Source organism: Sapajus apella, unplaced genomic scaffold (assembly GCF_009761245.1).
Source record: "Sapajus apella isolate SASKATOON/1434 unplaced genomic scaffold, GSC_monkey_1.0 scaffold108, whole genome shotgun sequence".
Lineage (NCBI taxonomy): Eukaryota > Metazoa > Chordata > Mammalia > Primates > Cebidae > Sapajus > Sapajus apella.
The window spans coordinates 3,450,403-3,474,965 of NW_022437048.1; the positions used below are offsets into that span (position 1 = coordinate 3,450,403).

Sequence of the window (24,563 nt, forward strand, 5' to 3'; positions counted from 1 at the left end):
TTTTGTAAATATCTCCTCTGCAGCCAGAACAGGAATGCTGCTGGAAGAGCAAGAATGAAAATCATCACATAAATTTGGGTGACATCAGGATCCACTTAAGAGCAGGACGATGCTCTCAGTATTGATGAAGATGGCCCAACAAGGAAAACAGCACAGCATCAAAATAAGGATTCCTCTTTGAAGTATGGTCCCCACCCATTCTAGGTTCTTGCCTACAAAGAATTGAGACATTAGCTTGTCACAAGGGGGGAGCTAATCCAGTTTTAACTGAAATCCCAGTAACATTCACAAGTATAACACTATCCAGCTTGACTGCTCAGATATCCACAGAATATGGGATGGTTGATGCTAATAAGAATGATCCTCAACTGTGCAAGGAAGAGCGGGGTTCAAGCAAGCCCCGCCAGCTCCTGCAGCCTAAAACCTTAGGTAGTGGGCAGTGTGCCAGTAGGCTCCACACTGTCCCAGATGGTAGCCAGGGCTCCAGGCCATTGAGGGGAGAGGGCTCTGTGGCAGCCGGGAGGATCACGTGGGGAGATGGAAGACAAGAGGCTGGGCTGCCCTGCCCTGCCCTGCCCACTAATAAACCCATTGCAGGCACAGCCCTCCCGGGAAGTGGTGGATGGCCCCTGGCCTCTGGCCACCCCCATCCCACCCTTACTCCCATCTGCTTTTGTCCCCTGCTCCCCTGACCCCAGTCAGGGAGTTAAGTTAAGCCTCTTAACTACTGATTTAATTGCCCTTTCCTAATCACAGCAGGCTGGTTCACACCTCTGTGACTGGGGACATTCATTTTCCTCTTCCTACAACTTTTTTGTTCCCCTGGCAAATTTCTTCCATTACAACTTTACCTTACTTGAGAAACTCCAATGACAACTAAGTTAGCCCTAACTTGCCCACCTCAAAGTTGAACACATCTTTATTTGGGCCACTTTGTCATCTTGAATATAATTCTATTATATTACTAGCAATTACCATACTGGTTTACAGTATTGTCTCTTCCATTCTAGACTATGAACTGTGTGAAGGCAGGAAGTGTGTCTGATTTATGTTTGTATCTCCAATGCTCCACACATTATCTGGCCCATGGTAAACACACAGGCATTGATAGATAAATGAGTGAATGAATAAATGAATTAATGAATTAAGAATCAACAATATGGTAGAGGGAAGAAGATGGCAACACATTGTTTTAATCTGCAAATCATGTTGCCAAATGTAAGTAGAAATCTGTGGTTATCTGCAGCAAGGTGGGAGCCAGGAGACCCCAGTGGTGACCTCAGATGTTTGGGTCATTCCACAGGTTTGGGTCAGTTCTGAGTCATGACCCTTATGATTTCACTAAGCTTCTCTGAGCTCATTTTATTTCCATCTCTCAAGGAACAGGGAGAAAATGTAATTTTTATGTATCTAGCACTTTAGATAAATGTCCAGTGAAATTCTGAACTGTATACATATGACACTTTGGGGAAGGATCAGGAGTCTTATTATATTAGAGTTTAAGAAAATATCAAGATTTAATTCAAACTAAAATGTGATATTAACAAACCGTGGTCCCCCAATGTGTCAACCTCTATTTAAAAAATGGCATATTCTGGTATAGCACAATGCTGGTGTGACCATTACTAAAAGCTTGCAAGTATTAATTCCATGCCATATGGCAGCCATTGGACTGATTCTTTTGTTTAAACCTCACATGACCTTGGGAGGAAACTTATCAGTCTCATCAGCTCCATTTAATGGATGAGGAAACTGAGGCTCAGGATATATAATCTTATCTAAGGTGGTAGAGGAAGTGGTGGTTCTGTAATATGAACCCAGGGAAGCAGTCTTTAGATCTTGTGTTAAGTTCATTAACTGACTTTGACAACCTTGAATTAATTACATATTTGAAGACAGATGTTAAAGTTGGTGAAGGATAGACAGGTAGGAAGATACTGGTGAAAGAAACTCTTAAAGAAGGCTTCAAAGGCATCTTTTATTCCCTGTATATAAATCTCCTAAGAGATCTCTTCAGAGGTGGTTTCTTGCTTCTAAGTTTAAAAGGGGTAGGGAAAATTTTCTTCCCCAGATACCTAATTGTTGTTACAACTATTTTCTGGGAAGTTTAACTCATATTTACATTTTTCTGTTGGGAACTCAGTAATATGGTGCTTAATCCAAACTACAAAAACTAATTGTATCCTTTCCCTTTTCACAGTTCAAACCTAAGAAGAGATCATTTTACTAGAGATTATTCTATTTGAAACAAAATAGTGTCTAAGCTCATGGTAAAGTAAGGGAAAAATCTTCACCATAAAATCAGATACCAATTGTAGTGTTTGTTTTGAACTCCAGCATTAAAAAACAAAATAACATATTTGAAACAATACATACGGCTCTGACTAATTAGCTTCATGTCCATCCAGGTACTGTTTTTGGCAAGTTTAAGCACGCATCTTTTCTTTGTGAACTAAATGCAGATTAAGTCAGGGAGGATCAGTGCTTACTGCATGCCAGGTAGGGAATCCCTTTTGAGGTCCACCCATGAAAACAATCAGGTAAGTTATGCAAATTTCCTGCTAAAGTCAAGGGAATATGTGCCAGCAGAGAGCAAAAACACAAATAAAGCTGATTCTTTTCCTCTTTCCTCTCCAGGAAATCTTCCTGATAACTCAAATCTTCTTCTGAACTCCTATTATGGGAATGGATGAAATCACAGAGCCACAGAAGGGAAAGAAGAAAAGCCAGGATCATGAGTTGTGTTATCTGGAGGCAGGCCAGTGGGGAGCTATTGTTTGCAGTCACTTGCCAAGCAAATACAGTTTTCCTTCTTTCTTCTGAAATTGATTTAAGGGGCTGAATTTATTTAAATGATAATGAGTTGTGAGAAAAGAATTGTAGCAGATATTTGTTCTTTACCCAAATTGCACATGGGGAGGCGTACCCATTCCCCAGCATTGAGAGTTGACTGATAACACTTCATGCCTGTACTTCTCCAGAGGATTGCCCTTGTCTGACCTGAGCACCTTGTTTAGTAATGTCTGGTAGGCTATGCTCTGGGCAGATCTACTGGTATAAGACAAACAACCCAACCCTCTAACTTCTGGGAAGAATTACCTCCGTGACTAATCTAGGCTCCAGATCTCCCAGAGAAATCATGCTCAGGTTACAATTTTGAAACTACATTTTAATCTAGCTTCTTCTTTTGTCCTTTCCCGCTGTCTTCATTTCCTTAAGAATTTTTCCTGAAAGATCTTGATTAATAAATTACTTATTCAAGATTCCCCAGTCATAGGTTGTGTGTTTTGGAATGTAAACTATACAAAAATAAATTAATTGGTGCTAGAAAATGCTCAGCTATAAAACTATTTCAATGTCTCCATTTTTTGGAAGTTCTGTCATCAGACATCCCCAATTTTTAGATAAGATTTTTAGCTTATAGCCAAGAAAAGATTCAATAAACTTAAATGAAAAGGTGTTTTTAAAGGTAATATTTTGTGTCTCTAAAGAAGTTTGTGTATTGCAAATGTTAATCTATTGAAATAGAGGGGAACAAAGAATGGATCTTAAAGAGAGTCATTATAAAATTTCTAAGATTTCTTAAAGAAATCCTAGAGATGAAGATTAGAATGAGATTAAAGTTATGGAGTCGACATCTGTAGCCTTTTGATACTGAAAATTCTGCATAGTGGATGGGAGTCAAGAGAATTTTCCAGTCTTTATTTTGGAAATATCTTTCCTATCCAACTAGAATAACTGTGATGTCATTTATAGTATTATCTTTTTGTACTGTCCTGAGCAATCATTTCCAAAGTGAAGTCAATGTATCATAGAATATATGGAAAAATTCCAGAACTCGTATTTATACTTATTTTTTATCTAAACAAATAATTTTTACAGCATTAGCTTTGAGGTATGGAATCCTAGCAGTAGTATCTTAATTACTGAATGCTCCCAAGGGGAAATGGAGACCAGGCTGTTAGAATGATTGCTTGTCCTAGGATATGTACTCGGTAAATCATTCCTGCATTCCATTTAGTTAAGTAGTGATACTTGGCTCACTAATTTTAAGTAATTAATATTAATTTAATCACACTAGCAATTCTCAGTATGTAAACAATTAGAATCTTGTTTGAATTACCAGACTAGTCATTTTTTTAACTTTGGAAATAACGATAGAGAACTGTCAAAATATAAATCCAGTTTTTAAACAAAACAGTTTCATGCAAACTCTGCCACACGTATGGCTGTCATATAGCTTTGGGGCATAGAAAGATGGTAGAGACAGACAGCGTTTAAAAATTTTTGCTGAAGAGCCATGATTTAAAGTGTTAATAAACCATTAAAAGTGGATATAATGTTTCACTTACCTCTTCTCTTTGCCACCAATAAAAAATAACTGAGAACTTGTTGGGGGGCGACAAGAGGGCTGCCTAGATACAGCCAGGAAGGAACTCTCCCACTGAGAAAGACCAAAATATTGGGTAAGCCAACATACATCAAACAGACCTCTGGGAGAGAAAGCATTCAGAGTTGATAGAGAAGCAATGCAGACACAAAGGCTGAAGAGGAGGAGGTGGCAACCCTATGTAGCTCCTCGCCCTGAATAGCTCCTGGGAAAGGGGTGAATGAAGGGACTGTGGGGCAATGTACTCTTGCTGGGGATCTCTGAGATCATACATTTAAGAGATCCCATGACCCTCATAGGTACTTGAATTGGCAGGGGGATCTGCCTAGAGAGTAGGCAGAGACAGCTCCTGCCTGCATGGAGCCCAGAGGGTTTTGCATGTGGGGCAGCTACAGTAAAACATGGCCAGAGGCTCTCCATCTCCCTAATCTCTGCTGACTGCAGGGCCAGGAGAGAGCAGGGCTGCCTTTCTCATGAGACAGGGGTGTGTCTCTTCTGCACAATCTGCTGTCCACCAGCCCCTCTCAAGGACCCTGCCTGGCTGCTTCTACAAGAGCGTGCACACAGCATAGCCTCCACTGCCCAGTACAAGTGCTTTACTGGTGGCCTGGGAGCATATCACTCCCCTAGCAGAGTTAGTCTCCAACCCCAAGGGACCAGAAGACAAAGCTGCAGGCTCAATCTCAACCCCCTCCCATTAGAGCACATAGTTCAGGAGTGCCGCACTGAGATCTGTGACTGGTGCTTGAGCAGGGGAAGAGCCCCCACTCTCAGAACACTCAGAAGAGTGAGACACAGATTCATGGGCTGGTGCAGATGCTGGTGTGCCTCCCTTTACAGGCATAATCCAGAAAGAGTGTGTTCTGTCTGACAGCCACAGCCTTCGCCCGAAGAAGCGCCACAGCCCTGGACATCTAACAACCCAGTGATCTGGGTCCGGAGGCTTGGGACAAAACCAGCTCGTTGGGCCAGATACTCTGGCAGGCAAAGGAAGGAGACTTGGTTGAAGGAGAACAAGCTGGGCAGTCCCCACAGCTGTCTGCTGGGCAAAAAAATCCCTCAGCCACAAGCACCACATCAGCTGCATACCCATGACAACACCACCCTGCCCAGAGATCCCTCACCCTTGACCAGTAGGTCAAGGCATCAACAGACCACCTTCAGACATACCTCTCAACCTGCTCTCACTCCACCAAGCAGAGAGGACCAGCGAGCTTCCACAACATTGCAGGTCTCTTGGCAACCTAATCTTCAGCTTGGACTGCCACTAGTGGAGGCAGAAACACAGCCTGCCAGGGCACCCCTTGGTTAGAGGAAAGTGGGCATGATGCCAGTGATTGGAGGGGGCCCCCTAAGGAACAGGCATGGGCCTGGTGAAAGGGTCATCTCTCTTCAACCCCACAGCCACAGAGCACTGTTGCAAACTCACTGAAATACACAAGAGCAGGTCAGCTAAGAGCCTATCTGCCAGCCATTACTCTTAAGCATCATCTACTGGATCACAGTCTGAATTATAACACCAACAAACTTATTCCAGAACACATGCCTATGAAACCCATGAAAGAATCTAGCCACAAATAAAGACTCAGTACAGAATCTTGGCCTTCTGAAAGCACCCAGAAATGAAGACAACAGGCTATACTCAACTTATACAGCAGCCAAAATCTCAAGAAAAATAAAGGCCCATTCAAATGACACCAAATTCAAAAAGATAAAGGAACATGAGACCTCTCAGATGAAAAAGAATAGGTGCAAAAACTCTAGCAATTCAAAAAGTCAGACTGTCTTCTTGCCTGCATGCAAACGATTACCCTATCTCCCCAGCAATGTTTCTTAACCAGATTGAAATGACTAAAACCACAGATACAGAATTTAGAATCTGGATAGCAAGGATGCTTATTGAGATTCAGGAGAAAGTTGAAATCCAATTCAAAGAGTCCAGTAATATGATCCAAGAGGTGAAAGATGACATAGCCACTTGAAGAAAGGACCAAACTAAATTTCTAGAATTAAAAAATTTACTACAGGAATTTTATAATATTGTAGGAAGCATTAACAACAGAATAGACCAAGCTGAGGAAAGAATCTCAGAGCTCAAAGGCCAGTTTTCTGAATCAACTTTAGACAAAAATAAAGAAAGAATCGTTTTTAAAACAGAACAAAACCTCTACAAAACATGAAATTATGTAAAGAGACCAAACCTGTGACCCACTGGCATTCCAGATAGACAAGAAGAGAGAGAAAACAACTTGAAAAACATATTTAAGCATAGAATCCACAAAAATATTCCCAATCTCACTAAAGAAGCTCACATACAAATTCAAAAATTCAAAGAACCCGTACAAGAGACACTATAAGACAACTATCCTCAAGACACACAGTCATCAGACTCACCAAGTTCACTGCAAAAGAAAAAAATATTAAAGGTAGCTACAGAGACAGGTCAGGTCACTTACAAATGGAACCCCATCAGGACATCTCAGCAGAAGCCTTATAAGCTAGAAGAGACTGGTGGCCAATTTTCAGCATCCTTAAGGAAAAGAAATTCCAAGCAAGAACTTCATTCCCCATCAAACTAAGCTTCATAAGTAAAGGAGAAATAAAATCATTTCAGATAAGAAAAAGCTAAGATAATTCATTATCTTTATCAGCCTTTCAAGAGGTCCTTAAGAGAACGCTAAACATCAAAATGAAGGAACAATACCAGCTACCACAAAAACACATTTAAGTACATAGCCCACAGATACCATAAAGCTAACTATTCAATCATCTAACAACATGACAGGAACAAAATCTCACATATCAATAGTAAGTTAAATGTCAATAGTCTAAATGTTCCACTTAAAAGGCATATAGTGGCAAGTGGATAAAAAGACAAAATTAAGCTGCTACCTTCAAAAGACCCATTTCACATGTGATGACACCCACAGGCTCAAAGAAAAGGGATGGAGAAAGATGTCATGCAAACAGAAAACAAAAGGAAGACCGGGTCACTATTCTTTTATCAGATAAAACAGACTTTAAACCAACAACGGTAAAGAAGGGAAAACAAGTCTATTACATAATGATAAAAGCATCAATTCAACAAGAAGACTCAGCCATCCAAAATATATATACACCCAACATTGAAGCACCCAGATTTACAAAAAAAAAAGTTATTCTAGACCTACAAAGACTTGGACAGCTACACAATAATGGTGGGAGACATCATCAGTTCTACTGACAGGATTACAAAGATCATTGAGACAGAAAACTAACAAAGAAATTGTGAACATAAATTTGACACTTGACCAATTGGATCTAACAGACATCTACAGAATACTACACCCAACAACCACAGAATGTATACTCTTCTCATCTGCACGTGGAACATACTCTAAGATGAATCAAATATTGGCCATTAAGCAAGCCTCAATACATTTTTAAAAAATCATAGCAAGCACACTTTATGCCACAGTGCAATAAGAATAGAAATCATTACTGAGGAGATATCTCAAAAGCACACAACTACATAGAAATTAAGCAACTTACTCCTGAATCACCTTTGGGTAAACAACAAATTTAAGGCAAAAATCAAACATTTCTTTGAAATTAGGGAAAGTAAAGGCACAAGACACCAGCATCTTTGGGATGCAGCTAAAGCAGTGTTAAGAGGAATGTCTATAGCACTAAACATATATATCAATAAGTCAGAAAGATCTAAAATTAACGGTCTAACAATGCACATAGAGCAACTAGAAAAACAACAAACTAACCCTGAAGCTAGCAAAAGAAAAGACGATTAACATCAGAGCAGAACGAAACTAAATTGATGCACAAAATTCCATGTAAAAGATCAACAAAACCAAATTTTTGATTTATTGAAAGAATAAACAAAGCTGATAGACAGCTATCTAAATTAGAAAAAAAGAGAGACAATCCATATGAGTACAATCAGAAATGACAAAGTTGACATTACAACCAATCCTATAGAAATAGAAAAGATATACTATTATGAACACTCTTATTCATGTAAATTAGAAAGTCTAGAGAAAATAGATAAATTGCTGGTAACATATAACCTCCATGATTGAACCAAGTAGAAATAGAAAACTTGCACACATCAATAGCAAGTTCCAAAATTTAATTAATAATAAAAAATCTACAAACTAACAAAATCCCTGGACCAGATGAATTCACAGCCAAATTCTACCAGACACAGAATAATGGGTACCAATCCTAGTAAAACTATTCCCAAAAAAAATCAGCAAGAAAGGAGTCCTCATAACTCATTCTACAAAGCTAGCACCCTCCTGATACCAAAATTTGACAAAGACATGTAAAAAGAAAACATCAAGCCAATACCCTTGATAAACATGGATGCAAAAATCCTCAACAAAATACCAGCAAACCAAATCCAGCTGCAACAAAAGTTAATTTGCCACAATCAGGTAGGCTTTATTCCTGGGACACAAGTGGTTCAACATACACAAATCAATAAATGTGATTCACCATATGAACAGAATTAAAAACAAAATGATCATCCCAATAGATACAAAAAAAGCTTTTGATAAAATCCAACATCTCTTCATGATAAAAACCATCAACAAACTAGGCATTGAAGGAACATATGTCAAAATAGTAAGAACCATCTATGACAAATCCACAGCCAATATCATACTGCATGGGCAAAAGCTGGAACCATTCCCCTTGAGAACTGGAACAAAACAAGGATGCCCACTCTCTCTACCCCTATTCAACATAGTAATAGAAGTCCCATGCAGAGTAATCAGGCAAGAGAAAAAAGTAAAAGGCATCCAAATAGAAAAGAAGTAGTCCAACAACCTCTCTTCACAAACTATATAATTCTATATCTAGAAAACAAAGACTTCACAAAAAAAGCTCCCAGAATTGATTAACTTCATTAAAGTTTCAGGATACAGAAAATCAGCATAAAACAATTAGTAGCCTTTTTAAACACTAATAATGTTCAAGCTGACAGAAAAATCAAGAATGCAATCCCAGCTACAACAGTCACACACACAAAAAATATCTAGGAATACATCTAATAAAAAAGGTAAATGATATTTACAAGGAGAACTACCAAACACTGCTGAAAGAAATTAGAGACAAAACAAATGTTGTCTCATAGACATAATTATGGATTGGAAGAATCAATACCATTAAAATGGCCATACTGCTCAAAGTAATTTACAGATTTAACACTATTCCTATCAAAGTACCAAGATCATCTTTTACAGAATTAGAAAAAAAAAAAGTATTCTTAAATTTATACAGAACCAAAAAAGAGCCCAAATCATCAAAGCAATCCTAAGCAAAAAGAAAAAAAGGCAAAGGCATCACATTACATGAACTTTAAGGGAAATAATTTTCGATTTAAAGTTCTACCTCCAAGCTTTCAACTGAGTGGAATATAGAATACAGGATTTTTTTCAGGATGAAATAATTCATAAGTTTTACATCCTATGAACTTTTTCTTAGGGAAGGCACTTGAGGACATATCTCACTACATCAGGGAAAACATGGGATGCAAGAAACAATGGAACTCACAAAAGTGTGCAGTCCTGTCCTGGCTAAGTTTACCTTTGTAAAGTGGACCTACAGAGCAACTAGTTGAAATTGAGCAGGAAACATAAGATTTTAGAAAAGGAGATTTAAAGAAATATCAAGATCTTGGAAATGTCTGATAATACAGTAAAATGGTAGAGGGCTTACACACACACGAAAGAGAAAGAAAATATATTTTAATGCCGGAAGCATTATTTGAATGGCATAAGAACAGTGGTAATAATTGTAAAAAACAAAAACACTATTTAAATAGCTATGGAAATGGAAAAGCTCTTATTGCTTTTCAACATTTGGAATAAACTTACATAAATAACAAAATAAAATGTAAATATTTTCTCACATTGTGAATAAATTTATTTTATTTATACAGAGAAAAGATAGTATAGTGAGAGAAGAATGGGAACGCTAAAGTTCTCATCTTTTATTAAAGGGTATTACTGTCTAAAGCTAATCATAAAGAATCATATTAACATAGTGCCCTTCCTATTTGGCCATTAATTCTTGCTTCTAGAATAACTCTTATAAGATTAAAAAACTACAATCTAAGGTAATATATTGAATTTTGCTAAACAAATCTGTGATCTCCATAACCATGCCTTTCATGGGACAAAAAATGGAAGACCATTCTCTTCAACTTTCTGCTATGACCATTAATGAGAATGTCACACCCAATATCCTTAAAAATTAAAAAGAACTTGATAAATACATAAGCTATCAAAAAAACAAAATATATGAGGCATAACAAAATTGAAGATTAATATCAAGAATTATAGACATACCATGTCCTTTTATATTATCTTTTAAGTACTTTCAAAATAAACAAATTGGTAAGTTGATTGCGGCAACTCTATATATTCATGTTAAAAAAGATTAAAGAAAATGAATTGAGAAAGATAAAATCAAGAGTTAAAAATAGGGAAACATCTGTTTCAGCCAACCCTCAGGAGTTAATTAGTTACATACTCTAATCTACTACATACATTTGATGGTGCACACAATATTCTGAGTATTTTATACATATTAAGTAATTTAATCCTCACAACTATATGTCTTACATACTATGTCATCTCCATTTTACAAAACAAGAGATTGGGACTAAGTTCCTATATAACACCCACATTCGAAATGATGCAAAAGACACATTAATAAACATTTAACATTTCTATGAGTTTACCATTCTTTCAATCTGATGACTCCTTTCTATAAACTGTCTTGAAGATTTCAGGCCATAATTTTCTTGGTATTTGATATTTGTGACTTTAAAAGAGGCAAGGTAATAAAAAGACTTATCATCTGAAAGGTAAAAGAAGCAAAAGTCTCATGGTTAAAGGTATTAAGTTGCTTTGTCCCCTACATCTTGCCCACATCTGCTAAATAAGCTACTATAATGCAGTTTATTTCTATTTAGTATAAAAATTACTGCAGAAATTTTTCAAATATTTTGTAATTTCATCACTGCCGCCAGTTAAAATAAAATATTCTGATCCCAAAGTACTAATACAGAATACTCCATTTATAGATATTTATGCATATCAAAATGTTCATAAAATTGGACATGCAACATACAGTAGAAAGATAATATTGAAAGCAATTGCTGAAAGTCATGTAAATGTCATCAATTTCCTCAAAGAATTGCTAACAGGGGTATCAGACATAAACTATATCATGAATATACACTGAACATGCTGCCAATTTTTTTTATGCTACTGCTAAGCTTACTTTAGTAAAAGTCTGTATTTATTGCTTTCACCTTCTTTTTTTTCCATTCACTCCCTAATTCTCTGTAATCTTCCTAACACACCAGTAAAACTGTCTTTGTCAAGGACAACAGTTGTATTATCTTTTAGGGTTTTCTTTGTTTTACCCCTTGATTTCCTTGTAGTCTTCATTGCGTTTCCTGACAATCTATCCTTGGTTTTATGAAGCCATCTTCCAGTTTTCTTCCTTTCTCCCTGGCCACACTTCTCAGTTATCTTGGTGAGCTCTTTATTTCCACCCTTCTCTTTGGCATCCAAAGGTTCTACCTTTGACCCGGTCATACTACTTTTTCATATTCTTAACTGGGATGGCCTTAGACACTAACTGTTTATTGATAACTCCTAAATTCTTTATCTTCAGACCAAATCTTTGTCGTGAGTTTCAATTCTATATCAACTGACTTCAGGAGACTATTTGTTGCACATTAAATAAGTACCTCTAATATATTTCCAAAGTGAAATAATCATTTACTCCTTTTTTTATTTATACCTGCCCCACTTCCTATATTTTCTCTGTTTGTGAACAGCTCTATCATCCACATGGTCACCCAAGGCTTGGTTTCATCCTCGTTTCCAATACCCAATTAAATTTTCAGTCTTTAAATCCTGTAACTATAACTCATTTTATATCTCTAATCTTTTTCTTTTTTTTTTTTTTCTTTTGAGATGGTGTCTCACTCTGTTGCCCAGGCTGGAGTGCAGTGGCACGATTCCAGCTCACTGCAACCTCTACCTCCTGGGTTCAAGTGATTCTCTTCCCTCAGCTTCCTGAGTAGCTGGGATTACAGGGGCAAGCCACCATGCCCCGCTAATTTTTGTATTTTTAGTAGAGACAAGGGTTTCACCATGTTGGTCAGGCTGGTGTTGAATTCCTGACCTCAGGTGATCCACTGGCCTCGGCCTCCCAAAGTGCTGGGATTAAAGGTGTAAGCCACCACACCCAGCCAAATTTCCGATCTCTTACCCCATTTTAAACATTCATTTTAAGACGCTTTTCAAATGCTTAAAACATTTAAATTTTCATTTAAATTTTTCTCAAAATATTTGAAAAACTTAAACATTCATTTAAAAATATTTTTTAGATCATAAATGCTATATCAGAAAATCTGGAATGACCAGAAAAATATATACAAGAGGATAAAAATCTATAGCCTTAATATCTAGAATTAATTGATATTATAATTTTTGTTTTTATTTATTCTGTTAAAATAACTTTTACTTGGCTGGGACAGCTTATCAACATAAATTTGTGTGTTTTTTGCTCCACTTACTAAATCGATTCTAAGCATTCTCTTACTTCTTTAAAAAAATATAATTTATTCATTCAAAATGAGATGTTGAGAAATATGAATCAGGGTGACAGTTTACAATCTATTTTGTTGTTTTGCTGACAACTTTTATTTCTTTATTCTTACTGATGGATGAGTAGATGAATTAATCAACATTTACCAAGTTCCTAACATACACTAAACTCTGTCTAATCAGCTCTCACATATATTATCTTATTAAATTTAATGAATTCAAGCTACTTCTAAAGGCACATCTTGACGAGATTTCATAATTAAAGTTCTATTACAAAAAACAAAAAGATTAAGGTTAATCCCAGAGTGACAGAGCTATTTTATTCATTAACATATACATAAACCTATATTGTCCTTAAGACTTTCCCTGTTGGGCAAAATCATGTTCTGGAATCATGTAGAAGTAAAAGTGATGCTAATATATACTTTAAATACTTTTAAAAGCTCTAAAAATATAAGTTATAAATAAAGCATAAGTATATTAGTCACTACACTATAGCAATTATGTTAATGTTGAATCTTTGTATTAATAAATAATACCTATTTATTGAATTGTCACTAAATGCAGAGAACATGATATTTGCCATTTATTGAATCTTTATTATATGCTCAGCTCATTTCACCAGTGAAGAAATAAGTTTTTATAAAAGATCAATTAGGAAGCCATTGTAGAAATCCAATTCAATAATGGCAAATATTCATGAACTATTACTATATACCATGCACTATGCAAAACCACATATCTAATTTAATCATTGCAACAATTTTCTTTAGTAAAAATAATAGTATACCCTTTACATAAGGGTACTGAAGCTTAATGAGGTAGAAAAGTAGTTTGCTAAAGATCACCTAATTTATGAGATTAAAATCAAGGTATGCTTGGCTCTTGGGATTTCATGGGAGAATAACATTTCACTAGAAAATAAAATTCCTGTGTTCCTGGAAGTGGATCCAGTCCTATAGAACAGGAAGACAAGTGATTCTAACTCAATGCACAGTTTACTCTTTAGGTTTTCAAGAAACCAAACTTAAAAAACAGTTTTAGATCATTGGGTTTCTGGATTTTGTTAAAACATAGCATTATTTCAGGTTTCTGACAGCAATCAGAAGAAAAGTCCAGTCCAGAGAAAAGATCCAGTTCCTTCAACGCTCCCCCGAATCACCTAAGACAAGCCAAAATCTTACAGTGCATTTTTTGAACAATCTTTTCTAGGCGGCCTGTGGTTCTCCATGGCATATGTTCTTTTTCCCTTCTATACAACTGAAGATGTATTCCTGTGATCTCTGGCTGAAGGACACTGATAAATTAATCATAATCAAAAGTCACGGCTTTAATTAATTCTTATTTAAAAATTGCCAAATTTTAAAGACAGTGGATGATTGTCAGAATTATACTGAAAGTTGATCATTCATTATTACTGAGATCTTTAGGATAAAAATAATCCCATCAAATACACGTCCATCCTGGTGATGTGACTTTTACCATTATGTCTGCTAAAATCCTTATTTCTATTGTGATTATTTCACGATTATTGATAATTTTTACTCCACTGTCTTTCAGATCTATTCATTTACAATCCATAAAAGCAATATTTTAGAAATAATTTGTCTTCTGTTGATACCCTAGTTACTAGCATGTAATTTCCCTCAATGGCTTCCTTCTGCTATAAAAATAGGTATGTTCCTTTTAAAAATGGCTTCATCTTATATATCTCTATTTTATCCCATTCTACTTGTTTAACTTTTGTCATGGGTTACCTTCTCCCCTCTTTTCCTAAATGTCCATTTGCAGTCAGGCAACATTTCAATTATCTGCAGTCAACACTCAAATCCTTGGCTGCTACTGCTGCTATAACAAATTACTGTTGGTTTGGTGACTTAAAATAACACAAATTTATTCTCTTACAGTTCTGGAGGTCATATATCACATGTGAGTTTTGCAAAGCTAAAATAAAAAAGGTGGCAGAGCTGGTTCCTTCTAGAAGCTGTAAGGGGAGCATCTGTTTCTTGCCTTTTTCTAGAGACTATCCTCATTCCTGCTGATGGTTCCATTTTACATTATCCCACCTTCTCCTATTGCTTTTGTTGTTATATTGCCTTCTTCCTCCTTTGTCCCTCTTTCCTCCCCCTTAAGAGGATTCTTGTAGTTATATTTAGGACCTATCCAAAAAATCCAGGATAATGTCCCATCTCAAAATTATTAGTTTAATGACATCTGGAAAGGCCTTTTTGTTACATTAGATAACATTCACAGATTCTGGCAATTAGGACATGGACATCTTTGGGTGGGAATGGAGCATGATTCAGCCTATGATGACCTCTAAAATGTTTTTTAATGGCTAAAATGCTTTTTTTGTCATTATTTTTACTATCTCTTAATTTTTTTTTTCTTTTTTAAGCATTAGGAGTGAAGGGCATTTTAAAAACAAAACTATTTCATTACTTTCTAACCCAAAGAAAATATTAACAAAAAGATAACATTGTAGAGAGTAGCTTGGCTTATGCTTTCATTTTATGAGTCTAAGGAATGGATATTATCAATCCCCCAATAATGAGGGTAGGAAGGTAAACTGGGCATGTTGGACAGTATTTCATTTCTTCTTTGGAACTTCCAAGTGTGGTTTTACTGTTGTGACTGATATGAGTGCCTAAAATTTTAAGTCTCAATCACCTGTGATTAAAAACGCAGAAATTGGCCAGATGCAGTGGCTCACGCCTGTAATCCCAGCACTTTGGGAGGCTGAGTATAGCAGATCACCCGAGGTCGCAAGTTTGAGACCAGCCTGGCCAACATGTTGAAACCCCATCCCTACTAAAAATACAAAAATTAACTGAGCTTGGTAGCAGGCACCTGTAATCCCAGCTACCCAGGAGGCTGAGGCACAAGAATCTCTTGAACCTGGGAAGTGGAGGAGGTTGCAATGAGCCCAGATCATGCCACTGCACTCCAGCCTGGGTGATAGCACAAGACTGTCTCAATTAAAAAAAAAAATACAGAAACCAAAGATGAAGTAAATGAATCTTGGTTGTCATTTGGCTCAACTATGATACTAACTCTCCATTTTTGTATATATAATTAGGAATTAATTCTTAGCTTTTCCTTCTTCCCACAGTCATAAAAAATCTGTTTTTTTTCCTTCAAAAATATGCTTGATGTTTAGCCCTTTAAAGGTATTTTTCAGGTAACTTTTCTCATATCATGAACTTTTCTTGAGGCAACTCATTAATATACTGATTGAGAAAAGTATACTAAACTTAGCACATGCTAAAGGTGATCTTTACATTCTTCTTTCTCTTTTTTATATGTTTCTTTTAGATGTGTCTATCAATGCAATGCTTATTTCAAACTTAACTAAGTGAAAATATGTAACACAGAGCTCAATGCAGAGGCAAACTATAATTTAACATTAGTAAAAGACTGGTAATTAAAATGATAGTATCATGCAAATGTCACTTTCAAGGTACGAAGTCATTAAGTTCTTAGGCAACAGAACTGTGACCTGGATACTTACCCTCAATAACAAAATGAGTAACAATACCAATTGCAATTCCTATGATTGCTACAATTGCCAATGTGAAAAGAGCTAGCCGCACTGAGTCCCAAAATTGCTGTTTTCGTTGATATTCAACTTGTGAGAATTCAGCTTCTGAAAATTCAACAGGTCTGTGATAATAGAAAGAAAATAGAGACAATAAAAATCCATTATACTTCAACTTTATGTTTACTTACTATGTTCCTCTATGAAAATAGTTTATACTCATAAATAACAGTAAGCAACTTAGATCTTGAAAAGAACAGTAGGTTTTAATTTGTGTATCTCCCCCAAAACTCCAATCACAGTATGAGTTTTAGATAAAGTACTGCTGATGTTGACATTCAAGTGAGGATATCTTCCCACTGTATTTTATCTGGCTTACTGGCCTTCAATCATGTAAAAGTAGCAACATTACTTTTGAAGATCTGATCATGGCTCTTTTCATTTACTAGCACCTCCCAGTGAAATCACAAATTGTGAATTGTACTTAGTAAGATTTCACTACCTATGAGCATCCTTCACTTACATTTGACTCACATGACCCCATTGGTGCATTACCTCCATTACCCAAAAATATCTTACACCACTTATCTTTCTCCAACTTGAAAGTTGCTATTTATTGACTGTATTGTCTGAATTCTCAAAAAGGATTCAATATTGTGATATCTTGCAAGTGAAATTTTTCTGTAAATGTCTTTATGCTTTTAGCTTTACTTAATATTAATTGTAAACTTGTTTCATTAAATGAGATCATGGTACCTACCACATTAAAATAATGTTCTAAAAACTGCTCTGGATCCCTAAATGTATACAAATTTTAAGATAAACTCTTTGCCTTTGGGATGCACACACTTTAAAAGGGAAGACAGACATGGAAACAAGTAGTTTAATTAGATTGTGTGAACTGTGGCAAAATAAATTTGTACAAGACGAGGGAGCACTAACTTTTTGCAGGCTTGTGTCAGGAGATTTTATTAAGAAAGTGACACGATTACATGTTTGAGGAATAAAAGTTCACCAGGTTGAAAAAAAAAAAAGAGAGAGAGAGAAAAGAACAGAGAAAATAGCATTTTGGGGGGAAAAAGGTACGATTGTGAAACAGCATTCACTTGTAATAGAGGATAAAAATATAAATGAAACATGACCTTTGCCCTCTAAGAATTTATGGTCTCAATATCTCTTCAAGATTGCAAGTCTTTCACAAGACTGCAATTCTAGGAAGAGGATATGGTAGAGCTGGTGGGCTAGGAGTCTCATAACCCAAAGTAAACACCTGGAAATTTACTCTGGAGGAGGTGGAAAGCCAATACAAAATTTTAATTAGGTAGAAGATTTCTGAAGATTTAGACAAGTCACACGATGTGAATGAGGATGGGGATTAGGGCAAGCATGCAGACAGACCAGTTTAGAGGGCGTATTGAAGGTCCAGGAAGGAGATTGTGAAGACCTGAACTGAGGCTGTGTAATACGGTGGAGAGGAGGAGATGGATTTAGCTGTAGTTCCTGAACTTTGTTAAATGATTGATCAGCTGTAGAACAAGAAAAGGATTAAGGGTCCACTTGTTTGGATGTACAGGTAAATGACTGTGACTCCAGGCAAGATGGGGAAGATTAAAGGAAAATAGAGTGTTTGCAATAAATATGTCAATATAGTTAATAAAGAGCAATTTGCTATCCTTACACTTGGTTCTGGGTCTGAACCAAATGAAAAATATCTGTTTTACAGCCTTTCTCTTTGACTCATTTTATTTTAGTTCTATCACTAATAGCTGTTTATATGTTTCTAATAAAAGCAACTGTTAAGGCTAGAATTATATAATCTAGAGAAAAAACAAATAAGTAGCTTTGTACTCATGTGAAATACCATTCTTCTCACCCATGACTGAAGTCTCTATTTCCAAAATCTATGACAATAAGTAGTTTGAGTATGCAGCTTGTGGATATTACGGCTGCTGTAATTATTCTATTATTCCCATTCCTTTTTCCCCTTTAGTTTTGTGGATTTCATTACTATACTCTGATCCTTTCAAGAAGCACGAAATAACAAGAATCAAGTTTAATAAAATGTAAGAGGCTGATAGTCAAATATCACATCGTGGTAACATTGCATCGTTGTAAAGGGACTTTTTAAAAACTCATAGTTATATGTGATTTTAAAAAAAAGTTTCTTCTGCCTAGTGATTAGCTATTTTCAGTGTGATGTAACTGGAATGTTGCCTTCTGTCTAATGCGGAAGTTGAAAGAAGTTTTACCAAATGCCCATTTATGTGTTTTGAAGTGTAGCTGGCAGGTACAGTATGCAGACACCAGCCAATTGCAAAGGAAGTGAGGTTTACCCTAATTGTGGAAAATGAGGTCATAATAAAACAACTAAGTGTTCAGAAAATTGTTAAGAAGTGTGTTAGTTAGGCTGTTGTGAGAAGCTTGTAATAAGCATAATAAATAAAATATATTCAGAGCAGTCTTAATAATGCAAGAAACTTTAAGATTTTGACTATATTTTAGATACATTTGTTAGATGTATAAATTGTTTCAGCTTTGAAGAAGATTATTTAGATGACATTTAAATTCCCTAATGCCTTTAAAATTCCTATACGTTTCTCCTGATTTGTATATAACAATTTTTTGTTCATTTAAACCTGAATGAGTTAAATGCTAAATGGAACTTTTCAACAGCATTTTTTTAAGAAAATTAAATTTTATTGGGTCTATTTAAAGTATATAGCATGATGTTAAGAAATACACATAGATAGTAAAAAGGTTACTATAGTGAAACAAATTCATTTATCCTTTATCTCACCCAGTAACACTTTTTTGTTTCTGTGGTAACAGAGTCTAAAATCTACTCACTTAACATGAATCCTACATAGAATAAAATTTTATTATCTATAGTCCTTATGTTGTACATTGGATCTCTAAATGTTTCATTCTACATATCTGCTACTTTATCTCCTCTGACTGACATCTCCCCATTTAATTGCCCTTGTAACCACAATTTTGTTGGATGGCTTCTCTGTATTTTTGATTTTTTAAAAAATATTCCACATCTAAGGCAGATAATGCAATATTTTTCCTATCTGTTTCTGGCTTATTTCACTTAGCTAACATCCTCCAGAGTCATCTATGCACGGCAAATGGCAGGATCTTGTTCTTTTTTGGGCTCAGGAAAATTCCATTGTAGGTATTTCCACAACTTCCTTATCCATTCATCTGTCAATGGACACTTAGGTTGTTTCCATATCTCAGCTATTATGAATAATTTCATTTCCTTTTGGTATAAGCCCAGAAGAGAGATTGCTGGGTCTTATGGTAGTTTTATTTTTAATTTCCTTAGAAACGTCCATACTGTTTTTTATAATGTCTGTACCAATCTACATTCTCAGCAACATTGTCCCAGGTTCCCTTTTCTCCACATCCTTGTCAACATTTGTTACCTTTTGACTTTTTGGTAATGGCCATCCTAAGGAGTGTGAGGTGGTACTCACAGTTCTCCCCAGCCCTGCAGAACTGTGGGTCCATTACATCTCTTTCCCTTATAAATGACCCAGTCTCAGGTATTTTTTCATAGCAGTGTGAAAATGGTCTAATACACCTTCTATTCCAAAACTGTTGAGAATTTTTATCAAGAAATAATGTTAGTTTTGATGTACATTTTCTTGATGATTAATGGTGTTGAGAACATTTTCATTTACTGTTGGCCATTTTCATGTTTTCTTTAGAGAAATGTCTATTCAGGTCTTTTGCACATTTTTTAATCAGGTTATTTTTTCCCCACTATTGAGTTGTATAAGTTCTTTATAAATTGTAGATATTAACCCTTTATCAGATATATGGTTGCAAATATTTTCCCCAATCTATAGGCTGCCTTTTCATTTTATCAGTGGTTTCCTTTGCTGTATAGAAGCTATTAAGTTTGATGTTGTTCCGTTTATTTATTTTTGCTTTTGCAGCCTTACCTTTTGGTGTGATCTCCAAAAAGTTATTGCCAAGGCCAGTGTCCAGGAGCTTGTACCCTATGTTCTCTTCTGAACCTTTTGTAGTTTCTGGTCTTCTATTTAGGTCTTTTATCCAATTTTGAGTTGATTTTATTTTTGTAAGGTATAACATAAAGTTTCAATCTCATACTTTTGCATGTGGAAATCTGATTTTATTTACCGTACCGGTGCCATTTTTTGGTACCAATACCATTTATTCAGAAACTATCCTTTCCTTATTGTGCCCTTTTTATGCCCTTGTCAAAAATCAGTTGACCATGGCCAGGCACAGTGGCTTACACCTACAATCCCAACATTTTGAAAGGCCAGGGTAGGTGGATCACTTGAGCCCAGGAGTTTCAGACCAGCCTGGACAATATGACAAAAACCTGTCTCTACAAAAAAATATATTTTAAAAAATAGCCAGGTGTGGTGGCACATGTCTGTAGCCTCAGCTACTTGAGAGGCTGAGGTGGGAGGATCACCTGAGCTGAGGAGGTCAAAATGAGCAGTGAGCTATGATCACACCCCTGCACTTCAGCTTGGGTGCCAGAGTGAGACCCTGTTTCAAAAAAAAAAATTATTTAACCACATGAGTTTGGATTTATTTCTAAGCTCTCTACTATGTTTCACTGGCGTAAGTGTTTGTCTTTCTGCCAGCACCACACTGTTTTGATTAACATAGCTTTGTAATATAATTTTAAATCAGGAAGTGTGATGCCTCAAACTTCTTATTTCTCAGATTTATTTTGGCTACTCAAGGTCTTTTATGGCTCCATACAAACTCTGAAAGATTTTTTTTCTATTCCTATGAAGAATGCCACTGAGATTTTTATAGGGTTTGTGTTAGATCTGTATATTTTTTGGTCTAGTATGGACATTTTAACAATAGTAATTATTCTGACTGAGAACATAAGGTATCTTCCCATTTATTGGTATTGTCTTTAATTTATTTTCACTCATGTTTTATAGTTTTGGCATGTGGACCTTTCACTTCCGTGGTTAAATTTATCCTAGGTATTTTATTTTTTTAATTTTTGATGCTATTGGAAATGGAATTGTTTTCTTCATTGATTTTTCAATTAGGTTTTCATTTGCGTATTGAAATAATACTGATTTTTGTATGTTGATTTTGTACCCTGCAATTTTATAAAATTCACGTATTAGTTCTAATAGTGTTTTGTGGCATCTTTGGCGTTTTATACATTTAAGATCATGTCAAAATAATTTTATTTCTTCCTTTCTGATTTGGATACCATTTATTTCTTTCTTATCTGACTGTTCTTGCCCATAGTTCCAGTACTATGTTGAACAGAAGTGGCAAAAGTGGGCATTCTTGCATAATTGCTTTTTACAGCTCTTGGTGGAAATGCATTCAGTTTTTCCCCAATGATTATGATATTAGTTGTAGGGTTTTTATCAATGACATTTATTAGGTTGAGGAATTTTCCTTCTGTTATGGTTGGGCTGTGTCCCCATTCAAATCTCATCTTGAATTGCAGTTCCCATTATCCCTATCTGTCATGGGAAGGACAGGTGGGAAGTAACTGAATCATGGAGGTGGTTACCTCAATGCTGTTCTCATGATAGTTAGTGAGTTCTTACAATGTCTAATGGTTTTATAAGGGGATTTTCCCTGCCTTCACTCTGCACTTCTTGCCACTGCCATGTGAAGAAGGATGTGTTTGCTTCCCCTTCCACGAAGATTGTAAGTTTTCTGAGGGCTCCCCAGCCCTGCAGAACTGTGAGTCCATCACACCTCTTTCCTTTACAAATGACCCAGTCTCAGGTATTTTTTCACAGCAGTGTGAGAATGGACTAGTACACCTTCTATTCCAAAACTGTTGAGAATTATTATCAAAAAATAATGTTGAACTTTGTCAGAGAGATTTTCAATTAAGATAGTCATGAGGCTTTTATCTATCATACTACTAATGTGATGCATCATATTGATTGATGTATGTTAAACCAGCCTTGCATGCCAGAGGTAAATCCCACTTGATCATGATGCATAATTTTTTTAAGTGTTGCTGGATTCAGTTTCTAATATTTTATTGACTATGTTTTCTTCAATGTTTATCTAAGAAATTTGCCTGTAGTTTTTTTTTTTGTTTGTTTTCTTGTGATCTTAGGTATCAAGGTGATGCTGACCTTGTAAAATGTGTTGGAAATCATTCCCTCTAGGTCTGTTTTTTGCAAGAGTTTTGGAAGCAAAAGTATCAGTTCTTTAAATGTTTGGCAGAATTCAGCTGTGAAGCCATCTGGTCATGTGCTTTTCTTTGTTGGAAATTAACAATCTTTTATCATACTTTGTATTTATTTAAAAAGATAAAATTATTTTTGTTCTTTAGTTCTCTTGAAGGTGGAAATATTTGCTGTATTTCCTTTCTTCACGTTAAAGTAAAATGGAAGTAAAAAGTGAGAAACATACAACTCAAACTTACTCTTCCATGTAAGTAAACTTTTTAAAGGTTAAACAGAAAATTTCTGTATCTCCTCTAAACTAGTGATGGGTTTTTATGATTGAAAAAAAATACAACTTGACTGAATTTAATTCTGGCTTTGTTACTATCAGCAAGCTAGTTAAATTCTGTATGTCAATCTCCTCATCTGTAAAATGAAGAATAAAAGCCTTTCATGGCTTTGTCAGAATCCAAAACAACACAATTAATAAATACCAGTAATAATTGGAAGATAGTCCTGTTTCTTTCAATCCCTGAAGCAAAGGGCTTTGTTCTGTTCTGGTTTTGGTCTTTTCTTTAAATATAATTCTTCAGATGACCTGACAGTTTATAGTTAAGATTATTTCTGTATTTTCTCCAGTGTAATCTGTACAATTTCTGTTAAAGTAATTCATGAATATTATTTTTCTTTATAATTTATAAAAATGAGTGTTTCTGAATTTCTCTCAAAATGAAAAAACTGATATTGAGAAGCATAAACATAAAGAATAGAAACATATCAGTATTTACTGCCAAAATTCTCTATTTTAGCTGCTTTAAGATATTAACCATTCAGCAGAATGGTTAAAATCTTTATCTACAGGCTGAAGGTAACAAACACAGAATATTTAAAATAAAACCCATATATTTGTTAAAAACTTGTGGGATAATGTTTTATCCATTAATAATTCAATGTGGACACCAAGTAAAATGACATTGCTGTTACATCACATTAGTGTTGTAATGACACATATCATAACCAGCATCTTTGTCCATATCATTAAAAAAATCTAATCAAATAAACAGAACACAGGAACTAAAGTCTTTTAGTAATTTAAATAAAAATAAAACTTGAATAGTCACAGTAATGGAGTACACATCAAAACAGTATTAGAAAAAGCATAAAAAGCATCAGAAATTCTACCTTTAAAGCCTTTCATGATTTCTAAAGAACTATATGAATAGGACTTGTGAGAAGCCTTAAGCTTCTTTAAGAAATAGAATCAATTATTATACTACTTTGTATCTAACCCTAATATTTAGCAGAATTTCGCATACTAATGTTGCTGTTCTTTGAATGAACGCATAAAAAGATGAATGAAACAAATTAATTCTAGATCTTAGCCTCACAAAAATTATTTGAATACAAAGGCTAAAGAGTTCTAGAATGTAAAAGTTATTATTGAATACTTAACAAAGAATTATTTCATAAATGCCTAACATGTATTAGGTGTTAATAGGTAGGTACTAAATATACCATGAATAAAATATATATACAGTACATGATCCCTGATGTCATGGTGCTTATAGTCTTGAAGCAGAAACTGTAAACATAGAGATCCTTAAAATTCTGATAGAGCTAGAAAGAAGAATAAAATGTCTGTGATCAAAAATAAGAGGGAGGCCAGGCACAGTGGCTCATGTCTGTAATCCCAATATTTTGCGAGGTTAAATTACGGGGACTGCTTGAGGCCAGGAGTTTAAGACCAGCTTGGGTGACAGAGTGAGACCCACATCTGTACAATAAATAAGAAAAAGGAAGGAAGGAAGGAAGGAAGGAAGGAAGGAAGGAAGGAAGGAAGGAAGGAAGGAAGG

General features: G+C 35.5%; 1 protein-coding gene across 1 annotated transcript in view; it reads right to left on the reverse strand.

Annotated features, from left to right (window-relative positions):
- The window catches only part of LOC116537246 (transmembrane protease serine 11F), a 69,266-nt gene that overhangs the window by 24,289 nt on the left and 20,414 nt on the right, over positions 1–24,563 (reverse strand). Inside the window, exons 2-3 of the mRNA XM_032259304.1 lie at positions 16,529–16,680; positions 11,133–11,251 (exon numbers count right to left, since the gene is read on the reverse strand). Of these exons, the coding sequence (XP_032115195.1) occupies positions 11,133–11,251; positions 16,529–16,680 (271 nt within the window). The remainder of the gene's footprint in view (positions 1–11,132; positions 11,252–16,528; positions 16,681–24,563) is intronic.